At 47.2% G+C, this 24387-nt stretch overlaps 1 protein-coding gene across 6 annotated transcripts in view; it reads left to right on the top strand.

Annotated features, from left to right (window-relative positions):
* Positions 1-24387, top strand: part of ELMO3 (engulfment and cell motility 3) — a 285235-nt gene that overhangs the window by 210800 nt on the left and 50048 nt on the right. For 5 of the 6 annotated variants that reach the window (XM_073564248.1, XM_073564250.1, XM_073564249.1 and 2 more), the window contains 2 exons: positions 2902-3006; positions 3116-3224. In XM_073564248.1, coding sequence (XP_073420349.1) covers positions 2902-3006; positions 3116-3224 — 214 coding nt within the window. Of the gene's footprint in view, positions 1-2901; positions 3007-3115; positions 3225-24387 lie in introns of those variants that run through there. The other variant, XM_073564253.1, reaches the window with a different exon arrangement.

Here is a 24387-nt window from a genome sequence, read left to right as displayed (position 1 = left end):
TCCACCTCTTCCTGGGACTTCACCTATTTCGCCTTTTGCATCAGCTGAATGTCCAACATCAACATATGCCACTTTCTAAAACTCCCTAACTGTGCTGCCTCCCCCCCCATGGCCGGGGTCACCACCTAGCGCACGACACCGTGCGAGTGCCGTTGCCCTGGACAGGTGGGTAGGCCGACTCTTGGGCGCGGGCACTGGCACAGGGTCCCTCATAGTGCAATCAAGTGTCTCTGACGGTGGTGGTGCACACCCGCCGTCAGACACACCGCTGTACTATGAGGGGCCCAGTGCCAGTACCGACGCCCACGAGTGGGCCCCCCTTGCTTGGGCAGGGCCCCAGCATTTGCAATCTTTACCTCTCCCTGCTCCTCCGCTGTGTAATCTGGGCCGTCAAATCCATACTGTGCCTGACACCGTCTGAGCCTGCCTCCTGATGTATAGACATATATTTTGAATGTGTACGCTATCCAAACATGTTATCCGGGGATACGGTACCCTTTCTAACCTTTGTGCAATCACGTGCAATCCATACTGGGCCTAACACCGTCTGAGCCTGCCTCCTGATGTATAGATATATATTTTGAATGTGTACGCTATCCATACATGTTATCCGGGGATACGGTACCCTTTCTAACCTTTGTGCAATCACGTGCAATCCATACTGGGCCTAACACCGTCTGAGCCTGCCTCCTGATGTATAGACATATATTTTGAATGTTTACGCTATCCATACATGTTATCCGGGGATACGGTACCCTTTCTAACCTTTGTGCAATCACGTGCAATCCATACTGGGCCTAACACCGTCTGAGCCTGCCTCCTGATGTATAGACATATATTTTGAATGTGTACGCTATCCATACATGTTATCCGGGGATACCGTACCCTTTCTAACCTTTGTGCAATCACGTGCAATCCATACTGGGCCTAACACCGTCTGAGCCTGCCTCCTGATGTATAGACATATATTTTGAATGTGTACGCTATCCATACATGTTATCCGGGGATACGGTACCCTTTCTAAACTTTGTGCAATCACGTGCAATCCATACTGGGCCTAACACCGTCTGAGCCTGCCTCCTGATGTATAGACATATATTTTGAATGTGTACGCTATCCATACATGTTATCTGGGGATACGGTACCCTTTCTCACCTTTGTGCAATCACGTGTAATCCATACTGGGCGTGAGAACGGCTGGCGAGCTGTTAAGCAAGCTACAGCACCTGTGGTTTGCACACGTAAGTTTTTAATTTTTTCAGGAATGACGGTTAGGCCTAATTCCGGAACTGCGGTTGACCTGCACTTACTGGGAAATCATCGTTCGCGGGTAATAATTGTAATCACAGATCCCCATCACTAACGTTGTTCAGCGGGTTATCTGCACCTGTAAGCGACAAACGCTGGCCTTTTCAGTGTAGCGCACATGCAGCCACGGACATGTAAGGGTATGACACACCAGTTATTGGCCAATCTCATGTGCCAGAGCCTCACGTGTCCCTCGATGAATCTGCTGGTACATTGACCCAGACCACTACATTCCCCTCGCACGCTACACGGCCTGAATCTGACCCTGATGAAACTCAGGTTACCCTTCCCATATACAGTTCCGTCTTACACGGTGACAAAGAGGAAGCTGCAGATGAAAGTGCAGGTTCGGCCCACCCGCCATCAGACACACCACCGTACTATCAGGGGCCCTGCGCCAGTGCCGTCGCCAACGAGTGGGCCCCCCCTGCTTGCTCAGGATCACAGCACTTACAAGGTTGAAATACTGTGCAGTGAGATGGAAGATGGGGACAACGAGGAGTCCAGACTAGTACAGGGATTCCCTAGCGAGGAGACTTATTTCATTGTTTTCAATGTTGGGACAGCAATTTTTGGGGAGCACTATACTCTGGAGAATGATAGATGGGGCCCACCATACACTGGAACATTCCAAAGGTGGACATCAGACACTGGAGCAGCATTTACAGGGCCCATTATACACTAGAGCATTAGAAATGGGGCCCATTATGTTTGGAGCATTATTTGGGCCCATAAGACAGTGGAGCTTCATCCATGGGGACCAACATATACTGTAGCATTATGTGGAGCTCATCATATACTGTTTCAAACATTATATGGGACCAATGATTCTGTATGGAGAAATAGATGGGCCTCGTCATGAGATGTAAAAAGTGAAGTATTTTTCATTGTACTATACCGCTATTTCTCTGCCGTATCGGAGCATGATGAGTTGTGGTATGTGTTAAAGGGGCGCTCTTTCGCCCAGGGCACATGAAAACCTGGAGCCAGCCCTCCCCCCCCACAACTTTAGCCAAATAACCCCCATTTTTCAGTGCGTAACTTGTATTATGAAGTTAATTAAGGTTGACAAGCTTAAGTAAGAAGAATTGATGCTTTTGGCATTCAAATGGGCACTGTAGGTGTGTTTCCTGTCCTCCTCTCACTGCCGACTTTTATTCCCCATTGACTTACATTGGGTTTCGTGTTTCGGGACGACCCCGACTTTTCCCTATAATCGGACGATCTTGCTCGACCCGACTTTTGGAAAAGTCGGGTTTCACGAAACGAAACTCGACCCTAAAAAACCAAAAGTCGCTCAACTCTAGTCTTCACTAGTAGCAGACTCGGTATCATGGGGTTAGCTCCACTGACTAGTCCGCAGTTTGGGAAGGGCTTTAGGTGCTTCTTTTTTTCACCCAATGAACAAATCCCTGTTTGTACCTTTGGGGTAATACATGGAACAGGATTTCATCATTGCTCATCCCACAAATTTATTTTCTCTTCTCAATGTAAAGATATCAGATTTTAAAGTCATTAGTGGGTCACTATGGACCTGTGTGATATCGTCATGGGTGGGATCTGAAAATGCAAAATTTCTTATCTCTTGCTCAGAATAATGGCAGCCCTTGGCAGGACCTTTGTCATGCTCCTCCTGGACTTCTGGCTCTTGACAATATGGTGTATTTCTCAACACGTTGGCCTAGTGCATACAGTCGGGTGAGTAGTTCTGATCAGACAGGTCAGTGGTGGGCTGACTCCTGCTAGTCCATCTATGGAAATACGTTGACATGAGCTACTAAACTACATCTTGTTAAATTTTCTATAGTTTGTGCTTGAAAATAGCAGCCGAGAAGACAAACACATCTGTCCATTTGCCCGAAGCAGCATTCACCTAACCTTAATCCTCTGTGAAATCCTGCAAGTTGGAGAATCCGGTATGACCATCGATCTTCATAGTTCTTCTCTTTCTATAATAATCTTGTCTCATCATCATATATCATGGTTCAAGGGAACCTACAGTCATGGCCAAAAGTTTAGAGAATGACATAAATATTAATTTTTACAAAGTCTACTACTTCATTTTTTCTAATGGCAATTTGCATATACTCCAGAATGTTATAAAGAGTGATCAGCTTAACAGCAATTACTTGCAAAGTCAATATTTGCTTAGAAAATTAACTTTATCCCCCAAAACACATTTCAACATCATTGCAGCCCTGCCTTAAAAGGACCAGCTAACATCGTTTCAGTGATTGCTCCATTAACACAGGTGTGGGTTTTGATGAGGACAGGGCTGGAGATCAATCTGTCATGATTAAGTAAGAATGACACCACTGGACACTTTAAAAGGAGGCTGGTGCTTGGCATCATTGTTTCTCTTCTGTTAACCATGGTTATCTCTAAAGAAACACGTGCAGTCATCATTGCACTGCACAAAAATGGCCTAACAGGGAAGAGTATCACAGCTAGAAAGATTGCACCTCAGTGAACAATCTATCGCATCATCAAGAACTTCAAGGAGAGAGGTTCCCTTGTTGCCAAAAAGGCTCCAGGGCGCCCAAGAAAGACCAGCAAGCGCCAGGACCGTCTCTTAAAAGTGTTTCAGCTGCGGATCAGGCTACCAGCAGTGCAGAGCTTGCTCAGGAATGGCAGCAGGCAGGTGTGAGTGCATCTGCACGCACTGTGAGGCGGAGACTCTTGGAGCAAGGCCTGGTCTCAAGGATGGCAGCAAAGAAGCCACTTCTCTCCAGAAAAAACATCATGGACAGACTGATATTCTGCAAGAGGTACAGGGAGTGGACTGCTGAGGACTGGGGTAAAGTCATTTTCTCTGATGAATCCCCTTTTCGATTGTTTGGGACATCTGGAAAACGGCTTATTCGGAGAAGACCAGGTGAGCGCTACCACCAGTCTTGTCTCATGCCAACTGTCAAGCATCCTGAAACCATTCATGTGTGGGGTGGCTTCTCAGCCAAGGGAATGGGCTCTCTCTCAGTCTTGCCTAAAAACACAGCCATGAATAAAGAATGGTACCAGAATGTCCTCCAAGAGCAACTTCTCCCAACCGTCCAAGAGCAGTTTGGCGATCAACAATGCCTTTTTCAACATGATGGAGCACCTTGCCATAAAGCAAAGGTGATAACTAAATGGCTCAGGGAACAAAACATAGAGATTTTGGGACCATGGCCTTGAAACTCCCCAGATCTTAATCCCATTGAGAACTTGTGGTCAATCATCAAGAGACGGGTGGACAAACAAAAACCTTCAAATTCAGACAAAATAAAAGCATTGATTTTGCAAGAATGGACTGCTATCAGTCAGGATTTGATCCAGAAGTTGATTGAGAGCATGCCAGGGAGAATTGCAGAGGTCCTGAAGAAGAAGGGTCAACACTGCAAATATTGACTTGCTGCATTAACTCATTCTAACTGTCAATATAACCTTTTGTTACTCATAATATGATTGCAATTATATTTCTGTATGTGATAAAAACATCTGACAAACACATAAAAACCAGAGGCCAGCAGATCATGTGAAAATATAATATTTGTGTCATTCTCAAAACTTTTGGCCATGACTGTAGTCAGTAGGAACAACCCCCCTGAGCTGTTTATATGGCCGCAGGTCATAAAAGCTGAATAAAACGGCAGCTTGATATCTGTGATTTGATCTTTAATTTTAGAGAAATCCATGTTTTTCTTAATAAGTAAATGAGCTGTTAAGATTTATGGGCTGGACATAGCTCTCCTTGATAATCTGCCTCCAAATCTTATTGTTAATGAAAGGAGGCATTACCAATGTGAGACATGTAGATCAGGAGAGCTGACTGTCAAGTCATTACTTGTCTCATTCTGGTAATGCCCCTTTCTGTTAATGTTCGACCCATATATCCTAAAAGCTCATTTGCATACAAGACACATGTGCATTTCTCTGGAATAAGAGATTGAATCACAGATGTCAAGGTGTCATTATATTCACCATTTTGTGACCTGCGTACCCATATAGGCGGCATAGGAGGGTTGATCCTACTGGCAGATTCCCTTTATGGACAATACAACTACATTCTACAGAAATGTCATGATCTAGAAGGGTTTTTACTGTACATCATGCGACTTCTTACAGTGTATCTGAGAACTTCTGCACCTGATTCCAGTGCTGTGATCACAATGTCAGACTGCTCCAACTCTCCATAACATGTAGATAATCCCAAAATTTCAGGCAAAAGTTTAGCAACAGCATTTATTTCGATCGATCTCTATGATTGTGCCAAAAGGTATAGAGAAACAGAACCAGCAACTTTTAACACCTGGATCAGCGGCGAGTAAGCTTTTTCTATGAAAGTTCATTAGATATTGTGGAAGGTCAGCTGATCCTTGAGGTAGACACATGCACACATGGGGTTAAAGGGAGTCTGTCACCACATTTTAGCCCTATCAGCTGTCGGCACCGCCATCAGGGGATGAAATGCTGTAGATAAGCCCCCGATGTAACCTGAAAGATAAGAAAAAAGAGATAGATTATACTCACCCCGGCGTTCAGTCCGGTCTGATGGGTGTCGCCGTCCCGTCCGGCGCCTCCCATCTTCATACGATGATGTCCTCCTCCTTGCTTCTCCCTCAGCTCCTGCGCAGGCGTACTTTATCTGCTCAGGCGCCGAACCTCTCTGACCTTTCCCGGAACCTGCGCACTGCAGTACTTTACTCTGCCCTCAACAGGTCAGATAAAGTACGCCTGCGCAGGAGCCGAGGGAGAAGCGAGGAGGAGGAAATCATCGTATGAAGATGGGAGGATCCGGACCGGACCGCAACACCCACGGCACCCGACTCTGCCCCCCCGGGGAGTATAATCTAACGTGTTTTTCTTATCTTTCAGGTTCCATCAGGGGCTTATCTACAGCATTACAGAATGGGGTGACAGATTCCCTTTAAGTCTCTGGATGGTTTATTGCATCATAAACCAAAAACCCAAACTGGTAACAGAAAAATAGCCTGTCCGGCTCAAATGAAAATAAAAAGTTTGCATACAGTCCTGCCCAGTGCCTCTGGGACAACACATATAGCAGCTCTCGCAGGAGCTAGCAGTCAGGAGGCTTCCTTTCTTCCTTATACGCAGATAAAAAAAAAAGCTGGTAATTTAACTCCCTCCAGCCACACCCTGAAGGTGGAGATATGGTGGGTAGGTGTCCTGCCCATCTCTGACCTACCCACCATAAAAGCCATGCCCATATAGCAACTGGATTGCTCTCAGCACATATCATGCTGAAGAAAACACTTATGGCTTTCACATCACGCAGGAAAGCAACCTTTGTGACACACATCTCCCCTCATGTACGATACCAGTGACCCTGTCACAATATGTTTTCTAGTAGATTAGACATTTAATAACCCTAAGTAAACATAAAGCATTATTGATATTGATCTGTATACTGGAATTGTAAGAAGATGTGACATAAGAGACAATAATCCTCAGCGCTGTGCGGCATTTATGCAAGCAGACTACCATATGTTGTCCAAATGAGACCCAAGTGTTATGATTGAGTCACCGAGGAGGAAAAAACAAAACACAAGCTCAGCCCAGAAAATCAGAGAGGTTGGAAACTAGCGGATTGCAGACCCCTAATCCTATCACACAACTAGCAGTAGCCGTGGAGTGTTCCTACGGTGATCCTAGACACCTTGTCACAGCCGGAGATCTAAATAAGCCTAAAGAGAGAAAAGGGAAAAACTGACTGCCCCAGAGCAGACCCCAAAGCAATAGGCAGCCCCCAACATATAATGACGGTGAAGCAAGATGAAAACACTAACACAGATAGAAAGATAGGTTGAGCAAACGATGGGGCCCAAGCTAACTAAAAAGGACAGGACAGAAAAGCTGCTGTCTGCAATCCGAGAAAACCCTGCTAAAAATATTACCAACACAACTGATAAGCAAAAAGGACCCTGAAGTCACTAGACTTCAAACCCTATATCAGCACTCAGAATATTCTGAAAGCAGAGCAAAAGAGAACACTGATCAAGGAATAAGAATCCAGCGCACCCCTAGCTGGGGATGGCTGAACTCAAAAAACAAGGTAAACAAAACCAAAACTAATAAGTTCAATAGCAGAGCAAAAACTTATCTTTGGGAAGCAGGAATCAGACTGGTCTCCAAGAATCCAGCAGAGAAATCACCAGCCACTCAGAAGGGCGTCGGCTGCCTTATATCCAGTCTTAAGTTCCTGTTACCCAGTCACAATCCACCTGATCAGGTGTTTGGTTTCTTTCATCCAATTCAGCCTCACTACCTTCCTTCACCCGAAGAGGGAGATCCTCGGACACAAAAGGTGAATGAACAGATGAGCTCACAACACCCAAGGCAACCAACCAGAAGAGGGAGAGTTTCAGGGAGGAAGCATTTGACTAGAGCACAGGGTTAGGTTGCCTTGGCTGTGGTGTGCCTTGAACCAGAACCTGGGCGAATTTCGGAACCCAGATGACACCGTTCAAGACCCAATCAACTCCAGCAGATGACGCTGGTCTTACCCTGTTTCTCCCTTAACCATCTCAAAGGGGCATGATCGAACATGAGTTTGAACCTCCGGCCTAGTAGATAATACCTCAATGTATCCACTGCTCATTTTATGGCTAGACACTCCTTCTATCACACAGAGGTCTGGCATTCTCTTCACCTCATTTGATACAACCTCTCTCAGTGCTTCCGGATTTTTATAGGGCTATAGGGGTTACGTGTGGTTCTTTCAACACATCTTTCTCCACCACATGCGTGTGCCCTGGCAACTCTAAAAATAGGTTACGGTTCTGCTGCACCAGCTCCCGACACTGCCTCTGGACCAGCGTCAGCGTCTCTGCAACTGTGACATCGTCCCCGGTGACTTTGGGACTGGCTCCCAGGCAAGGTGGTGTCCAGCGATGCCAGGTCATGCCAGGGTTTGAGCAAGCTTCCTTTGCCCCGGCTGGTGTACCTTGTAATTAACTTTGCACAGTTTTTCCACCACTTCGTATGGGCCTTGCTACTTGGCTTTGAACTTTCTCTCCACTGTGGGCCTAAACAATAGCACGTGATCCCCAGGCTGGAACCGCCTCAGCCTCGCTGATCTGTGCCTTACCTGTGCCTCGTGTGCCTGGAGAAGATGCTCGGTCAGGATAGGCATCACTTTCGCCATTCTTTCCTGCAACTGTGCGACATGCTCTATGATGCTCCTTTGTGGCATGACCTCAACTTCCCACGTTTCCTTGGCGATGTCCAGGACCATTTAGGAGCTTGAATGGTGAGAAGTCAGTAGAGGCCTGCAGAACTTTCTTGACAGAGTAGAGCAGAAACAGAAGCCGATAGTCCCAGTCTCTACCGTCCTTCTCAATTACCATTTTGAGCAAGGCTTTCAAGGTTTTATTGAAGCGTTCTACTAGACTGTCAGTCTGTGGATGGTACACTGAGGCTCGCAGCTGGGCAATCTGGAGGACCCTACACAGTTCTTTCATTACCTTGCTTATGAAGGGGGTTCCCTGGTCTGTCAAAATCTCCTTTGGCAGGCCTGTCCCAGCAAAAATATGGACAAGTTCCCTGGCGATACTCTTAGCCGAAGAATTCCTGTTGAATGTTGAATAATTTGCCAAAATTTATGGGTAGCAACACTGTTGCGGAGCTGGACTGAACGTATACGGGGTATGATGAGGATGCACCCCATGACCCGTGCCTTAGAAGCTGAGGTGGCCATTATGGCACTAGACGGAAAAGCTAGAGACTCAGTTATGTAACGGGCCCCAGGGAGCGAGACACCTTTAACAAGGTACTCCAGATTTTGGAAGAGACCCATGGAGACCCCACTGACGTAGGGGAACTGAGGACGACGCGTCTCTTTATCTGCATGCAGAGGGAAGGGGAGACTGAGACTCAGTACATGAATGCATTGCAGGAGTTACATACTGCGATTGTCAGAAAAGATGGCATAGGCGTATGTCCAATGGACATCATGCTGGCAGATCGATCTTTTAGTGACCGGCTTGCGTGACAAGCTGACAAAGCAGGCCCTGCGAGAGCACGTGCGGGTGAACCCTCACTTGACTTTTTCTGATAAAGGAGGCAAAGCGCGCACGCTTGAACAAGAACAGGGGGTGACAGTCCCAGTGAGGAAGGTCCAGGGCGCAAAAGTGTCCATGAATGCGAACACTGAACCTCAATGGGTGGAAGAATTGCAGAAAGAACTTCTGAGCCTGAAAGGGGAGTTAGCTGACATTAAGAAGACCAAGGCCGTTGCAAATTCTCCAGGGGACAGTGGAGGGCCGGAGTCTCGCCAGGATTCCAGAGTGTACAATCAGCAAAGACCCCTCACTTGCTTTAACTGTGGCGAAAATGGCCACATGACGGGGGAGTGTATACGTCTAGGAAGAGTTAAGCTCCGTCTGTTAAACTAGAGGGCTTCGAGCCTGGGGGACGCCGCCCGGAGCCAGGACAGATTTAGTATATACGTGCCCTCTGGTGTAGGCAGAATTTGACGGTCGTGCAGTACGCTGCCTGGTGGACACATGCTATCAGGTGACGACGATGCCAGAGGCCTATTTTCGGCAACATTTTCCTTTAGTCGGGCGGCCTGAGTGGGGCCCAGTGATAAAGTTGATGCCTGTCAACCAATGGCCCATTCCGGTCACAGGGGTGGCGCGGATGCAAATCTCGATGTGTGGCAAGGATCTGGGATGTAAGGGTGTGGTTCTAACCCTTGAAGAAGTGAGTAGCAGACACACAGTCACTCTGGGAATGAACGTCTTAAAAGAATTTGGAAGTCTTCTTATTAATGAGCCCACCAATGAGACCCTGAAACAGTGGAGTCCTCACACCCCTCAGAGAAGAATGTTCCAACAGTTGGTCCGTGTAGCTCAAGTGCAAGAGTCGTACCAGAATGTAGGAATATTAAGAAAAGTGATCATGCCTTCCTCTACCAAACTCGTTTTGCCCCCAGGGCAAACGGTACTTAATCTGCCTGTCTGATCTCGTATCCCTTTGGAGGGAGTGGAGATTCAAATTGAGCCTTCCCTTTCAGAGAAACTGCCCTTGGGATTTTTGGTAGCCCGTACGTTAGCCACTGTGCGAGATGGGGCAGTACCCATACGTTGTGTTAATCTAGAGGACCAGGACATCACAGTTTGTCCCAGAAGTGAAGTGGCCCGAGTTGTGGGCATGCCTGAAGAGAGAATGCCACCTCAAACCGTGCAGTTGAAAGTACACCAAGAAAACCTCTGGACCGTGACAGTGAATTCTTTGGTGACACCGGAGCCTCAGCATAATCAAGAGGGGCGAATTATTCTAGACCAAATGCGAGCCGAATTGATTGAACTCACACAGGAACAGAGGAAGCAGGTGGAAGCTCTATTGGCACGATATAGGGACGTATTTGCTTGTCATGAAGATGACTTTGGCTGCACCACAGCCATCACTCACAAGATACCCACGGAAAATACGGCACCCATACGAGAATGCTATCGACATATTCCACGACAATTATATCAGTGTTACGGCGGCGGAACACGCTTAAAAAAAAATATAAATAAACGTGTTCGCCGCCCGGGGTCCACCGTGCGGCAGGTGATATGACCGCTGCTAGAGAGGCAGAGCACTGTAGCGGTAATGTGCATGGGGTTCACTGCACCCAGTGCACTAAAGCAAGCTCTGTTAAGGTCACAGAGCTGCACACTTAAAGCATACAAAACCGCTGAGTCTGTTCTAGGTCACAGACTCCAGCGGAGCAGACACGGTATAAATAGTCACAGGAGTAGCCTTAGACGTCAGGACAACTCCGTCTAGACCTACCGTGAGAGAGAGGTGCGAGACGTCGCAACTGCGAACGCTCGAGGAACTGCAAACGCAGCGTGGTGAGAACGGAGCCTCAGCGGAGACACCGCGATATCGCTGGCGCGATGCAGGACGCTAGCTGCTGAGACAGAAATAGCTGGAGCGCGCTAACGCTAGCGCTGCTACTGGCGGCTGCCCAATCACTCACACAGTCGTAATATCAGAGGGAAGGGGTTTCATAATAAGTCAGCCACAAGTCCAAGCATCCATCACCATACATACAGCAGCAGTATGAAAATACTAGCGCATGGCATAGCGGCCATGCGCCCTTTTTATAGCGTACGGGACCTGCCAGAAATCTCCAGAGCCCTGAGCTAAGCCAATGGAATCAGGAGCAGGACCTGAGCACCTGACTCCTGAACTCCAATGGGAGCTCATTCCAGGAGTATGCTCAGAAGCTGGCTGAAAGGACTTAGCCTCTGGAGACAAATGTGAGGATCTGGATCTCTGCATAAGTATGGCAGGACACAGATTCCTAACAATCAGGAGGTGAAGAATATGCTGGGTCAGATGTTGCAGGAAGGTGTCATCAGAGTCAGAGTCCCTAGGCTGCTCCAATAGTTTTGGTACGGAAGAAAGACGGTACTCTGCGTTTTTGTGTGGATTATCGAAAACTTGACGCCTATACTGTGAAAGATTCATATCCACTACCCAGCATTGAAGAGTCTCTGTCCGCACTCGGGAAGGCTAAATTCTTTTCGACATTAGATCTCACCAGCAGCTATTGGCAGGTACCGATGTCAGAACGGGATCGAGCATTACTGCCTTAATTCTGCCCATGGGTCTGGTCTATTCAAATTCAACCGAATGCCATTCGACTTGGCTAATGCCCCCGGAACTTTTCAAAGTCTCATGGAAAGGTGTCTGGGTGATCTGAATTTCGAAGCTACGCTGATTTATATAGACAATATCATAGTCTACACTGCTTCGCTTGAGGAACACCTACAACGTCTGGAACAAGTGTTGAGTCGCTTGCAGAAACACGATTGAAGGTGAAACCTCAAAAATGTCATCTGTTCTGCACTCAGAATGAATACCTGGGTCATGTTGTGTCTGCTGAAGGAGTAAAACTCTCTCTCTCTCTCTCTCTCTCGAGAGAGAGAGAGAGAGAGAGATCGCTGCTATACAGGATTGGCCCACTCCAGAGACAGTGAAGGATGTTCGAGTGTTTCTAGGACTGACTGGGTATTACCTCCGCTTTGTAAAAAACTTTCCTCTCCTGGCCAGACCGCTACAGGAACTGTTGAAAGGAGCGCCCTCAGGCAAAAAGAACTAGAATATTTGCTGGAAAAAACATCAGAAGGAAGCCTTTCAAGACCTGAAGAAGGCATTGACGGAATCTCCTGTGTTAACTCATGCAGACTTTTCTCAACCGTTTATTCTCCACACCGACGGGAGTTTGCATGGACTTGGGGTTGTGTTGTCGTAGATAGAGGGCAGGAGAGAGAGGGTGATCGCTTATGCAAGTCGATCCCTTCACGATTCCAAACTTAATCTGGAATCTCGTGTTGGAGTGGGCCATGACTGAGAGGTTCGCGGAATATTTATCCAGGTCTGAAGTTCTAGTACGCACTGATAACAATCCCTTGACTCATCTGGAAAATGCGAAGCTAGGGGCCCTGGAGCAACGATGGGTGGCCAAAATAGCAAAGTTTCAGTATAAAATCACATACAAGAGGGGAGCAGAGAATATTCATGCTGATGCCCTATCCAGGATAAGACATGGGGAACCTGGAAGGAATAGAGATGAGGAACTGGAAAGTGAGGAGATTCCCAGGTTTCTAGAGCCTGCCAGGACGGTGGTGGCGACGCAGGATCAGGTTCAAACACAGGCCCTGGGAGGCGTTGTAGGGCGTTCCTGAGATGAATGGGTCCAGTTGCAACAAGAAGATGGAGAGCTTGCTCTATTGAGATGGTGTGTAACTTCAAAGGGACTCCCCAATCTGGCAGAGAGGGACACTTTCTCCGGAAAATCTGCAGGTTCTTTGACAGTGGGAACGCCTCCGGATGAAAAATGGTTTGCTTTATTGGAAAGTGCAACTTCAGACGGAGCTGGGGGTCACCTGACAGGTCATAGTTCCAGGGATTCTGTTATCTGAAATTTCCAGCAAAGCCCACGAGATAGAAGTGCACTTTGGCCAGGAAAAGACTTTTCAGTGGTTGCAGCGGTTCATTTACCATCCATGGCTGAAGGCGGTACTTGAAGAGACTTGTAGAGCTTGCCGGACTTGTGAACTGACTAAACCGCCAGAGCAGAAGGCTCCGACACAATCCATAGTGACATCCGCTCCCCTGGAGTTATTGAGGATTGACTATGTGACTATTGGGCTGGCTCACCAGGGACATGAACATTCTTTAGTAATGACCCCTACCAGAGATCAAACTGCGGAATCAGCTGCATACGCCATCTGTAAAAGTTTTATTCAAATTTACCGCTGTCCAAAAAGGATTACTTCAGATCAGGGAGCCTTCTTCCTGGGAAAGGTGATGGAAGAGTTGCATCACATGTACAAAATTGAGAAGTCTTGGACTACACCGTTTCATCCTCAGGGCAACGGCGCCTGTGAGCAGTTCAACCGTGTACGCTGATCCAAATGCTTTGGAGGAAGATCAGAAGGCCCGGTGGCCTGTATTTGTTTCAGAATTGGTCTGGGTCTATAACAATCGAGTGCACAGTACCATGGGTTACACTCCCTACTCGCTCTTGTTTGGTCGAGATGGAAAGAGGATCACCGAGTTGGATTCAGAGGAGGACTGCTCACGGGTAGGGGTGTCCTCATGGGTCTGGGAACATCGACATCGTCTGCAGAACCTGCATCGGTTAGTACAGACCAGACTCCGGGAGTTGGAGCATCTTGAGAGAACTCTACAGCGGGCAACAGATCATCGAGTTGGGAACGGCGTCTCAGTGCGATTAAAACGTCCTTGCGACAACCTGGAAAATTGCTGTGAAAGCGGCCCATTTGGGGTAAAAAGACAAGTCAACTCCGAAGGCCCTTTGTATGAAATTCAATCTGAAGGAGACCAAAACTCAACTACTCGAGTAGTTCATCGAAACATGCTTCGGCCTTGCTTGTCTAAAGATCCAGTACAAGTGGAAGAGATATCAGAGACCTTTTAAGCCAGTTCCTGCCATAAAAGAGGAAGAAGATGAGGAAAGTGCAGAACAGGGGCCCAGGAGCCCCGAGGAAGATGCTCCAGAGAGTACAGACACATCCGGGCTTACTATGATGCCACCGGATTCTACAACTCCAGAGGACTCCACTACTCCTTCCAACTTACGACTGTAACGTCCATCAGTTGCGAGTCTGAGCTGCACGAAAGACAGTGTAGTAATTGCAGGTCCGCGGGATGCAGTGACGAGGCGGGAGACGGGGTGAACTTTAAAGTGTAACTTTTAGATACAACCCCTGACAAAAATGATGGAATCACCGGCCTTGGAGGATGTTCATTCAGTTGTTTAATTTTGTTGAAAAAAAGCAGATCACAGACATGGCACAAAACTAAAGTCATTTCAATTGGCAACTTTCTGGCTTTAAGAAACACTAAAAGAAATCAAGAACAAAAAATGTGGTAGTCAGTAATGGTTAATTTTTTAAACCAAGCATAGGGGAAAAATTATGGAATCACTCAATTCTGAGGAAAAAATTATGGAATCATGAAAAACAAAAAAACACTCCAACACATCACTAGTATTATTCTGTTGCACCACCTCTGACTTTTATAACAGTTTGCAGTCTCTGAGGCATGGACTTAATGAGTGTCAAACAGTACTCTTCATCAATCTGGCTCCAACTTTCTCTGATTGCTGTTGCCTGACCAGCTTTGCAGGTTGGAGCCTTGTCATCGACCATTTTCTTCAACTTCCACCAAAGATTTTCAATTGGATTGAGATCAAGACTATTTGCAGGCCATGACATTGACCTTATGTGTCTTTTTTCAAGGAATTTTTTCACAGTTTTTGCTCAATGGCAGAATGCATTATCATCTTGAAAAATGATTTCATCATCCCCAAACATCCTTTCAATTGATGGGATAAGAAAAGTGTCCAAAATATCAACATAAACTTGTGCATTTATTGAAGATGTAATGACAGCCATCTCCCCAGTGCCTTTACCTGACATGCGGCCCATATCATCAATGACTGTGGAAATTTGCATGTTCTCTTCAGGCAGTCATCTTTATAAATCTCATTGGAATGGCACCAAACAAAAGTTCCAGCATCATCACCTTGCCCAATGAAGATTCACGTTTCATCACTGAATTTGACTTTCATCCAGTCATCCACAGTCCACAATTGCTTTTCATTAGCCCATTGTAACCTTGTTTTTTTCTGTTTAGGTGTTAATGATGGCTATTGTTAAGCTTTTCTGTATGAAAATCCCATTTCCTTTAGGCGGTTTCTTTCAATTCGGTCACAGAAGTTGACTCCAGTCTCCTCCGATTTGTTCCTCATTTGCTTTGTTGTGCATTTCCTGTTTTGGAGACATATTGCTTTAAGTTTCCGGTCTTGACGCTTTGATGTCTTCCTTGGTCAACCAGTATGTTTGCCTTTAACAACCTTCCCATGTTGTTTGTATTTGGTGTAGATTTTAGACACAGCTGACTGTGAACAGCCAACATCTATTTCAACATTGCGTAATGATTTACCCTCTTTTAAGAGTTTGATAATCCTCTCCTTTGTTTCAATTGACATCTCTTGTGTTGGAGCCATGATTCATGTCAGTCCACTTGGTGCAACGGCTCTCCAAGGTGTGCTCACTCCTTTTTAGATGCAGACTAACAAGCAGATCTAATTTGATGCAAGTGTTAGTTTTGGGAATGAAAATTTACAGGTTGATTCCATAATTTTTTCCTCAGAATTGAGTGATTCCATAATTTTTTTCCCTCTGCTTGGTCTAAAAAAGTAACCATCTAAAAAAGTAACCATCACTGACTACCACATTTTTTGTTCTTGATTTCTTTTAGTGTTTCTTAAAGCCAGAAAGGTGCCATTTGAAATAAGTTTAGTTTTGTGCCATGTCTGTGATCTGCTGTATTTATCCAAAATTAAACAACTGAATGAACATCCTCCAAGCCCGGTTATTCCATAATTTTTGCCAGGGGTTGTATATGGGTGCCTTTAGGGCTACCTTGAGCAACCGAACAAGTTTACAATAACTGCCCACGCAGGGAAACAATACAAGAACACACTGTAATTCGAACACGACTAACCCGGCGAAGGCCGCTCACTATATGGCCGAGGTATGGTCGACTACGGGTCCTTAGTTATAAAAGTGTCACTTATCCTCTGTGACGTCCGGCAGGGTCCTGAACAATGATGCTTCGGCGTTGCAGCCGCTGGGCCCAGCCGACGAGGATCTGGCGAAGACTTCGGGCGTTCCTGTGCCCAGGCGAGGCACAAGGGGGCACAACAGGCCCTGGAAGAGTTCCGCAAGGTGGCGCCCCCCCCCGGCGGAGGCGGTGCCACTTGGGGGCTGAAGAATGGAGGCCGCAGCCCCGAACGGTGCTGCAGGGACCGTGGCTGGCAGCGGACAGGCCGCAGCCGCAAGCTGGAGTGGTGCGGCAGCGGACAGGCCGCAGCCGCGGACTGGAGTGAGGCGGCGTCACCGCGGGTGGCAGCAGGTAGGCTGCAGCCGTGAACTGGAGAGGGGAGGCGGCTGCCGCGGGCGGGAGTGGACGGGCCGCACCCGCGGGGTGGAGTTGGGTGGTGGCGGCCACGGGCGGCAGCCAACAGGCCACCCCCGCGGGGCGGAGCCGGGCGGTGTCTCTCCGTTGGACGACTCAGTGCCGTCTCCCTTCTGTCGGCAGTGAGTCTCCCTTCAGTCTCTCCCGTTGCTGCTCTGCTCTCCTTGCTCTGATTCTGGCTCTCGCTCTGGCTCCCAGGCGCCCTCTAGCTTTCTCGCTTCTCCTCTCCTGCTGAGTCGACTGACTCCTGCTGGCGTTCTCAGCCCCTTTTATAGTAGCTCCTCCCCCAACCTTTCTAGGAGTCTGCATCCGTCCCCCAATTGTGTCCCCCGGAAACAGTCTCCCTAGGAACCTTGGTGACGACCCCCTTGGTTCCCGCCCAGATACACAGCGGGGACTCCTCTTCCTACAACAGCACCCTGAAAAACCCCGAGACCCTTTACCCCTATACAGGGATCTGGAATTACAGCAGGACCCAAGAGGTAGCTGCCTATGAGAGCAGCGGACTGGAGCAGGACGGTCGCCAAGAAGGGACTAAAAACCGGGACCGAAAGCGTGCAGCAGAGGTACAAAAATCGGCAGGCTCATGCAGAGTCAAAATCCAGGCTAAGGTCAGAGTCAAAAACCGGGCGAGCAGCAGAGGTACAAAATCGGCAGGCTGTAGCAGAGTCAAAAAACCAGGCTAAGGTCAGAGTCAAAAACCGGGTTGAGCAGCAGAAGTACAAGAGCAGCAGAAGTACAAAATCAGCAGGCTGTAGCAGAGTCAAAAATCCAGGCAAAGGTCAGAGTCAAAGGTAGCAATTAAACACTAGATCACAGAGGAAACCAAGACTATATCTGGCGGCCTGCAGAACGGGCTCCAAAGTATTTGAAGGATACGGCTATCCCTCACAGGCTCACAGCCTGATGACCTAATCTGAACCGCCCCCAGAACCAGGCCAGATGGCGATGCACCAACCCCTTCACCTCTGACAGAAAAGCGCAGCCTGCACCCACCAGACCCCTGCACAGGGGCCCCTTCTCTGTCACCACCATCACCCACAGGAGAACCACGGCGATGCCCAATGACAGAGGCATGCGTCAAAGGAGCGGGACCACATGAGGACATAGCCCTCCTATCGCCAGCACCACCAGTCGGAGTCCAGCGCCTCCCAGCGGCCGAGGCAGGAACACCAGCCCCCGAGTCCGACGGCGACGTGACAAAGACGCTCCGAACGTACAACAGCTGGCATATTCCCCAATTGTTATGAACAAGACCAATTTATTTGGCAATGAAAGATACAGAAGAGAAAGACGCCCACGCAGTTCCCGAGAATCCTCGCCCGTGTCATGGCGAGCGAAAGGAGTGGGGGAATGTAGGAAGATGGACCAGGCTAGGGTTAGGCCAGCATGGCTACTCTGCGGCCTGTCCTCCCAACCTGTGTACCTTGCAGACTTTTGAACCAGAGAGCCCTGACCGGTCAGCACCCCTAACTGACAAGCTTCACAGTACTGACATCGCGGTACACGCTGATTCGGAAGGCTCTGCTGTGGCCTCCACACCAGGACTTTGTGTCGCCCTTGCTGTGCCACCTTCAACCTCTCATAAAACACCATGTTCCAGGACCAGGAGACCATTTCTGGAAAGGCCAGGATACGTCGCTTCGGTAAAGAGACAGTGCTTCAGTTCTAGCCAGGACCGCTTCAGAGACGTATCGCACCACTTGTGATGACATCGTGGGATCTTTCAACCTCTTCTGTCCAGGAGCCACAGACTCATAATTTGTTTTTACTGTCTATTGTTAACGTTGCACCCCCACCGTTTACCCTTCCTGCATTTGTAAATTTTTCAAATCTTTGTACTCCCTGCATGGAGTATTTACTGATAAGATCTCTATACATAAAGAACCCGTTAATTCTTGCTCTGCCTCCTGCTCGTCACTGCATCCCCCGTGTTAGGCGTCGGGTTCCTGTCGCTGCACAGCAGGAATCCCAAGTTTTGCCTTCGGCAGTCTCCCATTCCTCTCCAGCCACAGAGGAGCCTGCTCAGCAGACTCGTCGATCCTGGCGCTCTGCTCAGACTAGCATTGTGGGTGTGGTTGCTGCTGTCACCTCTGGTCCAGCTATAGCAACGCATACTGGTCAGCAGCGAACTTCTTCAGGGACTAAGTCCTCCTTTCGGTCCACTGAGCATGCCCGTGGGACGATCTCTCATGGAGATCGGAGGTCACATGCTCGGGTCCTTCTCCAGCTCGGATTGGACAGTCCGGAAGATCCCGGAAGGATGCTGCTATTACAGGTTCGCATGGCCGCCCTGCCATGCGCTATGATAGACATTGATTCTATGTTGTTTAGTGGTGTGTGTGATGATGGATGTATGAGACTGGTGACTGACTCATTAAGACTCCCTCCCTTTGATACACATGAGTTAGGGTCTTAAAGCTGGAGTCAGCACATAGCACTGCTTAGTGCCGTAGTGTCGTCAGCTCTCCTTCCTGTAGCACATGTGGGCCTCAGTCAGTACTGGCATCACATACCGCCGATACCGCAGCATCTGCCAGAGCGGCGCCGTGCGCAGATAGGTGTGTGTTATGATTGGGTCACCGAGTGTATTGTAAGGGTTTCCAATGGATTGTGATGAATAAGAAAATGCTCACACAAGAATTGAATTTACTAAATTGATTTACTTAATAAATGATAAGATCAAATAATAAACAGTATAAAACTATAAATACATATGCATTAATCAGAAACAAGCATTATTCATACGTTACATTATTCAGATAGACGTCGTCCAGTCATCCTCCAGGAGCCAAAAGAGACTGAGCACATGTGTCCTGGTTCTTTTAAATGTCCAGCTAAAAGGTGTGTCCAGCCCCACCATGTGGGGAATGATGTCACAAGTCTATTGTCCATTGGCTATAAACACATCCCCTCAATACCTGTTTTAACCAGTATATAATACAGGAAGCTAGAGGAGGGGGCCTCATGTGTGCCACATGGCAGAAATACAGCAAGCTGGAGGAGGGGCTTCGGAGCACAAGATAACATCCTTGGGAATGTTTACACACCCAATCTAATTAGGGTAGTTGCCTTGAAATATCAATGGTCCTTTGTTGATGGATAAATAAATGACCAGTAATTTACATTCCTTTATCTTAAGTAAGTTTCAGTGACCTTTTGCTTACCTCATCTCAGTGTATATTATTTTAAACTGATTGAAACCATATAAAAATAACTCATAGTGTACACCAAGGAGGAGAGCAAGCCCAAGCCAAGCCACAAAAAACCAGAGAGGTTGGTAACTAAGCGGATTGCAGACCCCTGATCCTATCCACACAACTAGCAGTAGCCGTGGAGCATGCCTACGATGATCCTAGATGCCTCGGCACAGCCGGAGAGCTAACTAAGCCTAAAGCAAGAAAGGGGAAATCTAAACTGCCCCAGAGCAGACCACAAAGGAATAGATAGCCCCCAAACATATATTGTCGGTGAAACAAGATGAAAACACAAGCGCAGGCAGGAAAATAGACTGAGCAAATGATGGGGCCCACACTGACCAGACAGGACAGGAAAGGAAAGACACTGTCTGCAATCACGCAAAAAAACCTGCAAAAAAACCCCAACACGTCTGATGCAAAAAATACTGAAGTCGCACGACTTCGCCCACTATATCAGCACTCTGGTATATTCTGAAAGCAGAGCAAAAAGAGGCCAATCTAATAAGGGACAAAAACAAACTGGCACAAGCAGTAACATATGGATGGTGATTCAGCACAGCCCCAGCCACAGCTGGCTGACCCACACAAAACTGAAATAGACAAAACCAGATCAAATGTAAACAGAATAGCAAATGAACACTTAGCTGACCATGCAGGGACTGAGCTGGAAACTAAGACCTCAGGAGGCAGCAAGAAAATCACCAGCAGGGATAGAGGTAGTCGGCTGTCTTAAATCCCAGTCTGAAACCCCAGATCTTCAATCGTCATCCTCATCAGGTGGCAAGCCTCTGTTAATCAGATCAGCTCCATTACCTCCAGTAACCACCGGAGAGAGCCCAGAAAGAGAACTCGCAACCCTTCTGTCAATTTGACCAGCTCCACTACCTTCAGTAGCAACCAGAGGTAGGCCAGAAAGCGAATTCACAACAGTACCCCCCCTTGACGAGGGGTCACTGATCCCTCATCCACGCCACCAGGCCGATCAGGATGGGCCCGGTGAAAAGCACGAACCAATCTATCGGCATGAATGTCAGAAGCAGAGACCCAAGAATTATCCTCCTGGCCATAACCCTTCCATTTGACCAAGTACTGGAGTATCCGTCTAGCCAAACGAGAATCCAATATTTTCTCTACCTCATATTCCACTTTGCCTTTAACCAATACAGGGTCAGGAGGCGCCGCCATAGGAACTACTGGCTCCACAAACCTCTTCAACAGAGATTTATGAAACACGTTATGGATCTTAAACGTAACTGGAAGAGCCAATCGAAAAGAAACAGGATTAAGGATCTCCAATATCTTATAAGGTCCAATGAATCTTGGCTTGAACTTTGGAGACACAACCTTCAAAGGAATATTCTTTGACGACAACCAAACCATACCACCCTCTTTAAACCGGGGACCAATGGTCCTATGCCGGTTGGAAAACCGTTGGGCTTTTTCTTGAGAGAAGGACAACTTATCCACCACTTGGTCCCAAATCTGCTGCATTCTCTCTACCACAGTGTCCACACTTGGGCAGGTCGAAGATTCCACCTGCCCTGAAGAAAATCGAGGATGAAACTCAAAGTTACAGAAAAAGGGCGACATCAAAGTGGCAGAACTAGCTCTATTGTTTAGTGCGAATTCGGCCAAGGGCAAAAATGAGACCCAGTCATCCTGATCAGCAGATATAAAACATCTCAAATATGACTCCAAAGTCTGGTTTGTTCTCTCAGTCTGCCCATTGGTCTGAGGGTGAAATGCAGAGGAGAAAGATAACTGAATTCCCAGATTGGAACAAAAAGCTCTCCAAAATCTGGAAACAAACTGGACTCCTCTGTCTGACACAATGTTCTCAGGAATCCCATGCAACCAAACCACCTGTTGTAAAAACAATGGCACCAACTCTGAGGAAGATGGCAACTTTGGGAGTGGTACAAGATGGACCATCTTAGAAAATCTATCACAAATCACCCAGATAACAGTCATTCTCTGAGAGACAGGAAGATCGGAAATAAAATCCATTGAGAAATGGGTCCATGGCCTCCTGGGCACCGGCAGGGGCATCAACAACTCACTAGAACGAGAACAGGGTTTGGACCGAGAACAAGTCCCACAGGACAGCACAAAATTCCTGACATCACGAGATAAGGCAGGCCACCAAAAAGACCGACTCACCAAATATCTGGTACCAAAAATACCTGGATGACCAGCCAACGCGGAGCAATGAATTTCAGACATTACTCTCTTCCTCCACTGGTCAGGGACATACAATTTTCCCACAGGGCAACGTTTAGGTTTGTCCTCCTGAAATTCCTCCAGGGCACGTCTCAAATCGGGTGAGAAAGAACTACACCCTCATTTAGAATGGTAGGCTCGGTCACAATAAGAGAATCCACAAAGAAACTCCTAGAAAGGGCATCCGCCTTAACATTCTTAGTGCCCGGAAGAAAAGATACAACAAAATTAAAACGCGTGAAAAACAAGGCCCACGTAGCCTGTCTAGGATACAAGCGTTTGGCTGAATCAAGATATAGCAAATTCTTGTGGTCAGTGAGGATCACAACTTGATGTCTAGCTCCCTCCAACCAATGTCTCCACTCTTCAAATGCCCATTTCATGGCCAGGAATTCCCGATTCCCCACGTCATAGTTACGTTCAGATGGGGAGAATTTTCGAGAAAAGAAGGCACAGGGATTCATTTTAGAAGTCACCAGATCTTTTTGGGACAAAACTGTTCCTGCACCAATCTCAGAAGCATCTACCTCCACCTGAAATGGGAGTGAGACATCAGGTTGCCGTAGAACCGGAGCAAAAGTGAATCTCCACTTAAGCTCCTGAAATGCCGAGACTGCCTCTGGAGACCAATTCACCACATCAGCGCCCTTTTTGGTCAGATCAGTCAGTGGTTTGACAATACCAGAAAAATTACTTATAAATTTACGATAGAAATTAGCAAAACCCAAAAACTTCTGGAGAGCCTTCAAAGAAGTGGGCTGAACCCAATCCTAAATGGCCTGTACCTTGGCAGGGTCCATTTCAATAGCCAACGGGGACAAAATAAATCCCAAAAATGAAATCCTCTGTACACCAAAGAGGCACTTCGATTCCTTAAAATACAGGGAATTTTCCCTCAAAATCCGGAACACAGTCCGGACATGTTCCACGTGAGAATCCCAATCACTAGAAAAGATCAAAATATCATCCAGATAAATGATCAAAAACTTATCCATAAAGTCCCGGAAAATATCGTTCATAAAAGATTGGAAGACAGAAGGGGCATTAGTGAGCCCAAAAGGCATCACCAGGTACTCAAAATGTCCCTTCAGAGTATTAAACTCCGCCTTCCATTCATCCCCGTGCTTGATGCGAATAAGATTATACGCCCCCCTGAGGTCAAGCTTGGTAAACCAACGGGCACTTTTAACTCTGGAAAATAAATCAGAAATCAAGGGTAACGAGTATTGATATTTAACAGTGATTTTGTTAAGGGAACGATAGTCAATACAAGGCCTTAATGAACCATCTTTCTTAGCCACAAAAAACCCAGCACCTAAAGGTGAAGAGGATGGTCTAATATGACCCTTCTCCAACGTCTCCTTGATATAAGATCGCATAGCCTCGTGCTTGGGTACTGATAAGTTGAAAAGCCGACCCTTGGGAAATTTACACCTGGGCATTAACTCAATCGCACAGTCATAACTCCTATGAGGAGGCAAAGATGTGGACTTACTCTCACTAAATACATCTGAAAAATCAGCCAAATAATCAGGAATATCATAAGACTGAGGAGAGGTGGAGAAAACAGGAGTGTCACTAAGAACACACTGACAACCTCAACGCCCCACAGACACAGATTTCCAATCCAAAACAGGATTATGAGTTTGCAACCAGGGAAAACCCAGAACAATAGTATCATGCAAATTGTGCAACACTAAAAATTTTTAATTTTCTTGGTGGTCCGGGGCGACCTGCATTATCACTTGGGTCCAAAACTCGGGTTTATTCTCCGCCAAAGGAGTAGCATCAATACCCCTCAAAGGTATAGGAGTCTGCAGGGGTATCATGGGAAAACCATAACGTTTAGCAAAGTCTAAATCCATCAGATTCAAAGCTGCTCCTGAATCTACAAAAGCCTTAGCGCAAAATGTAGACAAGGAGCAGATCAAGGTAATTGCCAAAAGGAACTTAGGCTCTACACTGCCCACAGCAAATGTGTGAGAAAAACGTTTTTCTCGTTTAGGGCAGACAGAAATAGGATGAGAGGCGTCTCCACAGAAAAAACACAGCTTATTACGCCTTCTAGACTCCTGACGTTGCGCCCTAGACAAAACCCTATCACATTGCATGGGTTCAGACGTTCGTTCAAAAGGCGGCAGCGCCT

Source organism: Dendrobates tinctorius, unplaced genomic scaffold, assembly GCF_039654945.1.
Source record: "Dendrobates tinctorius isolate UK_male_01 unplaced genomic scaffold, ASM3965494v1 ptg000440l, whole genome shotgun sequence".
Classification (NCBI taxonomy): domain Eukaryota; kingdom Metazoa; phylum Chordata; class Amphibia; order Anura; family Dendrobatidae; genus Dendrobates; species Dendrobates tinctorius.
The sequence above is the reverse complement of the archived record's forward strand: the minus strand, read 5'-3'. Positions and strand labels throughout refer to the sequence as shown.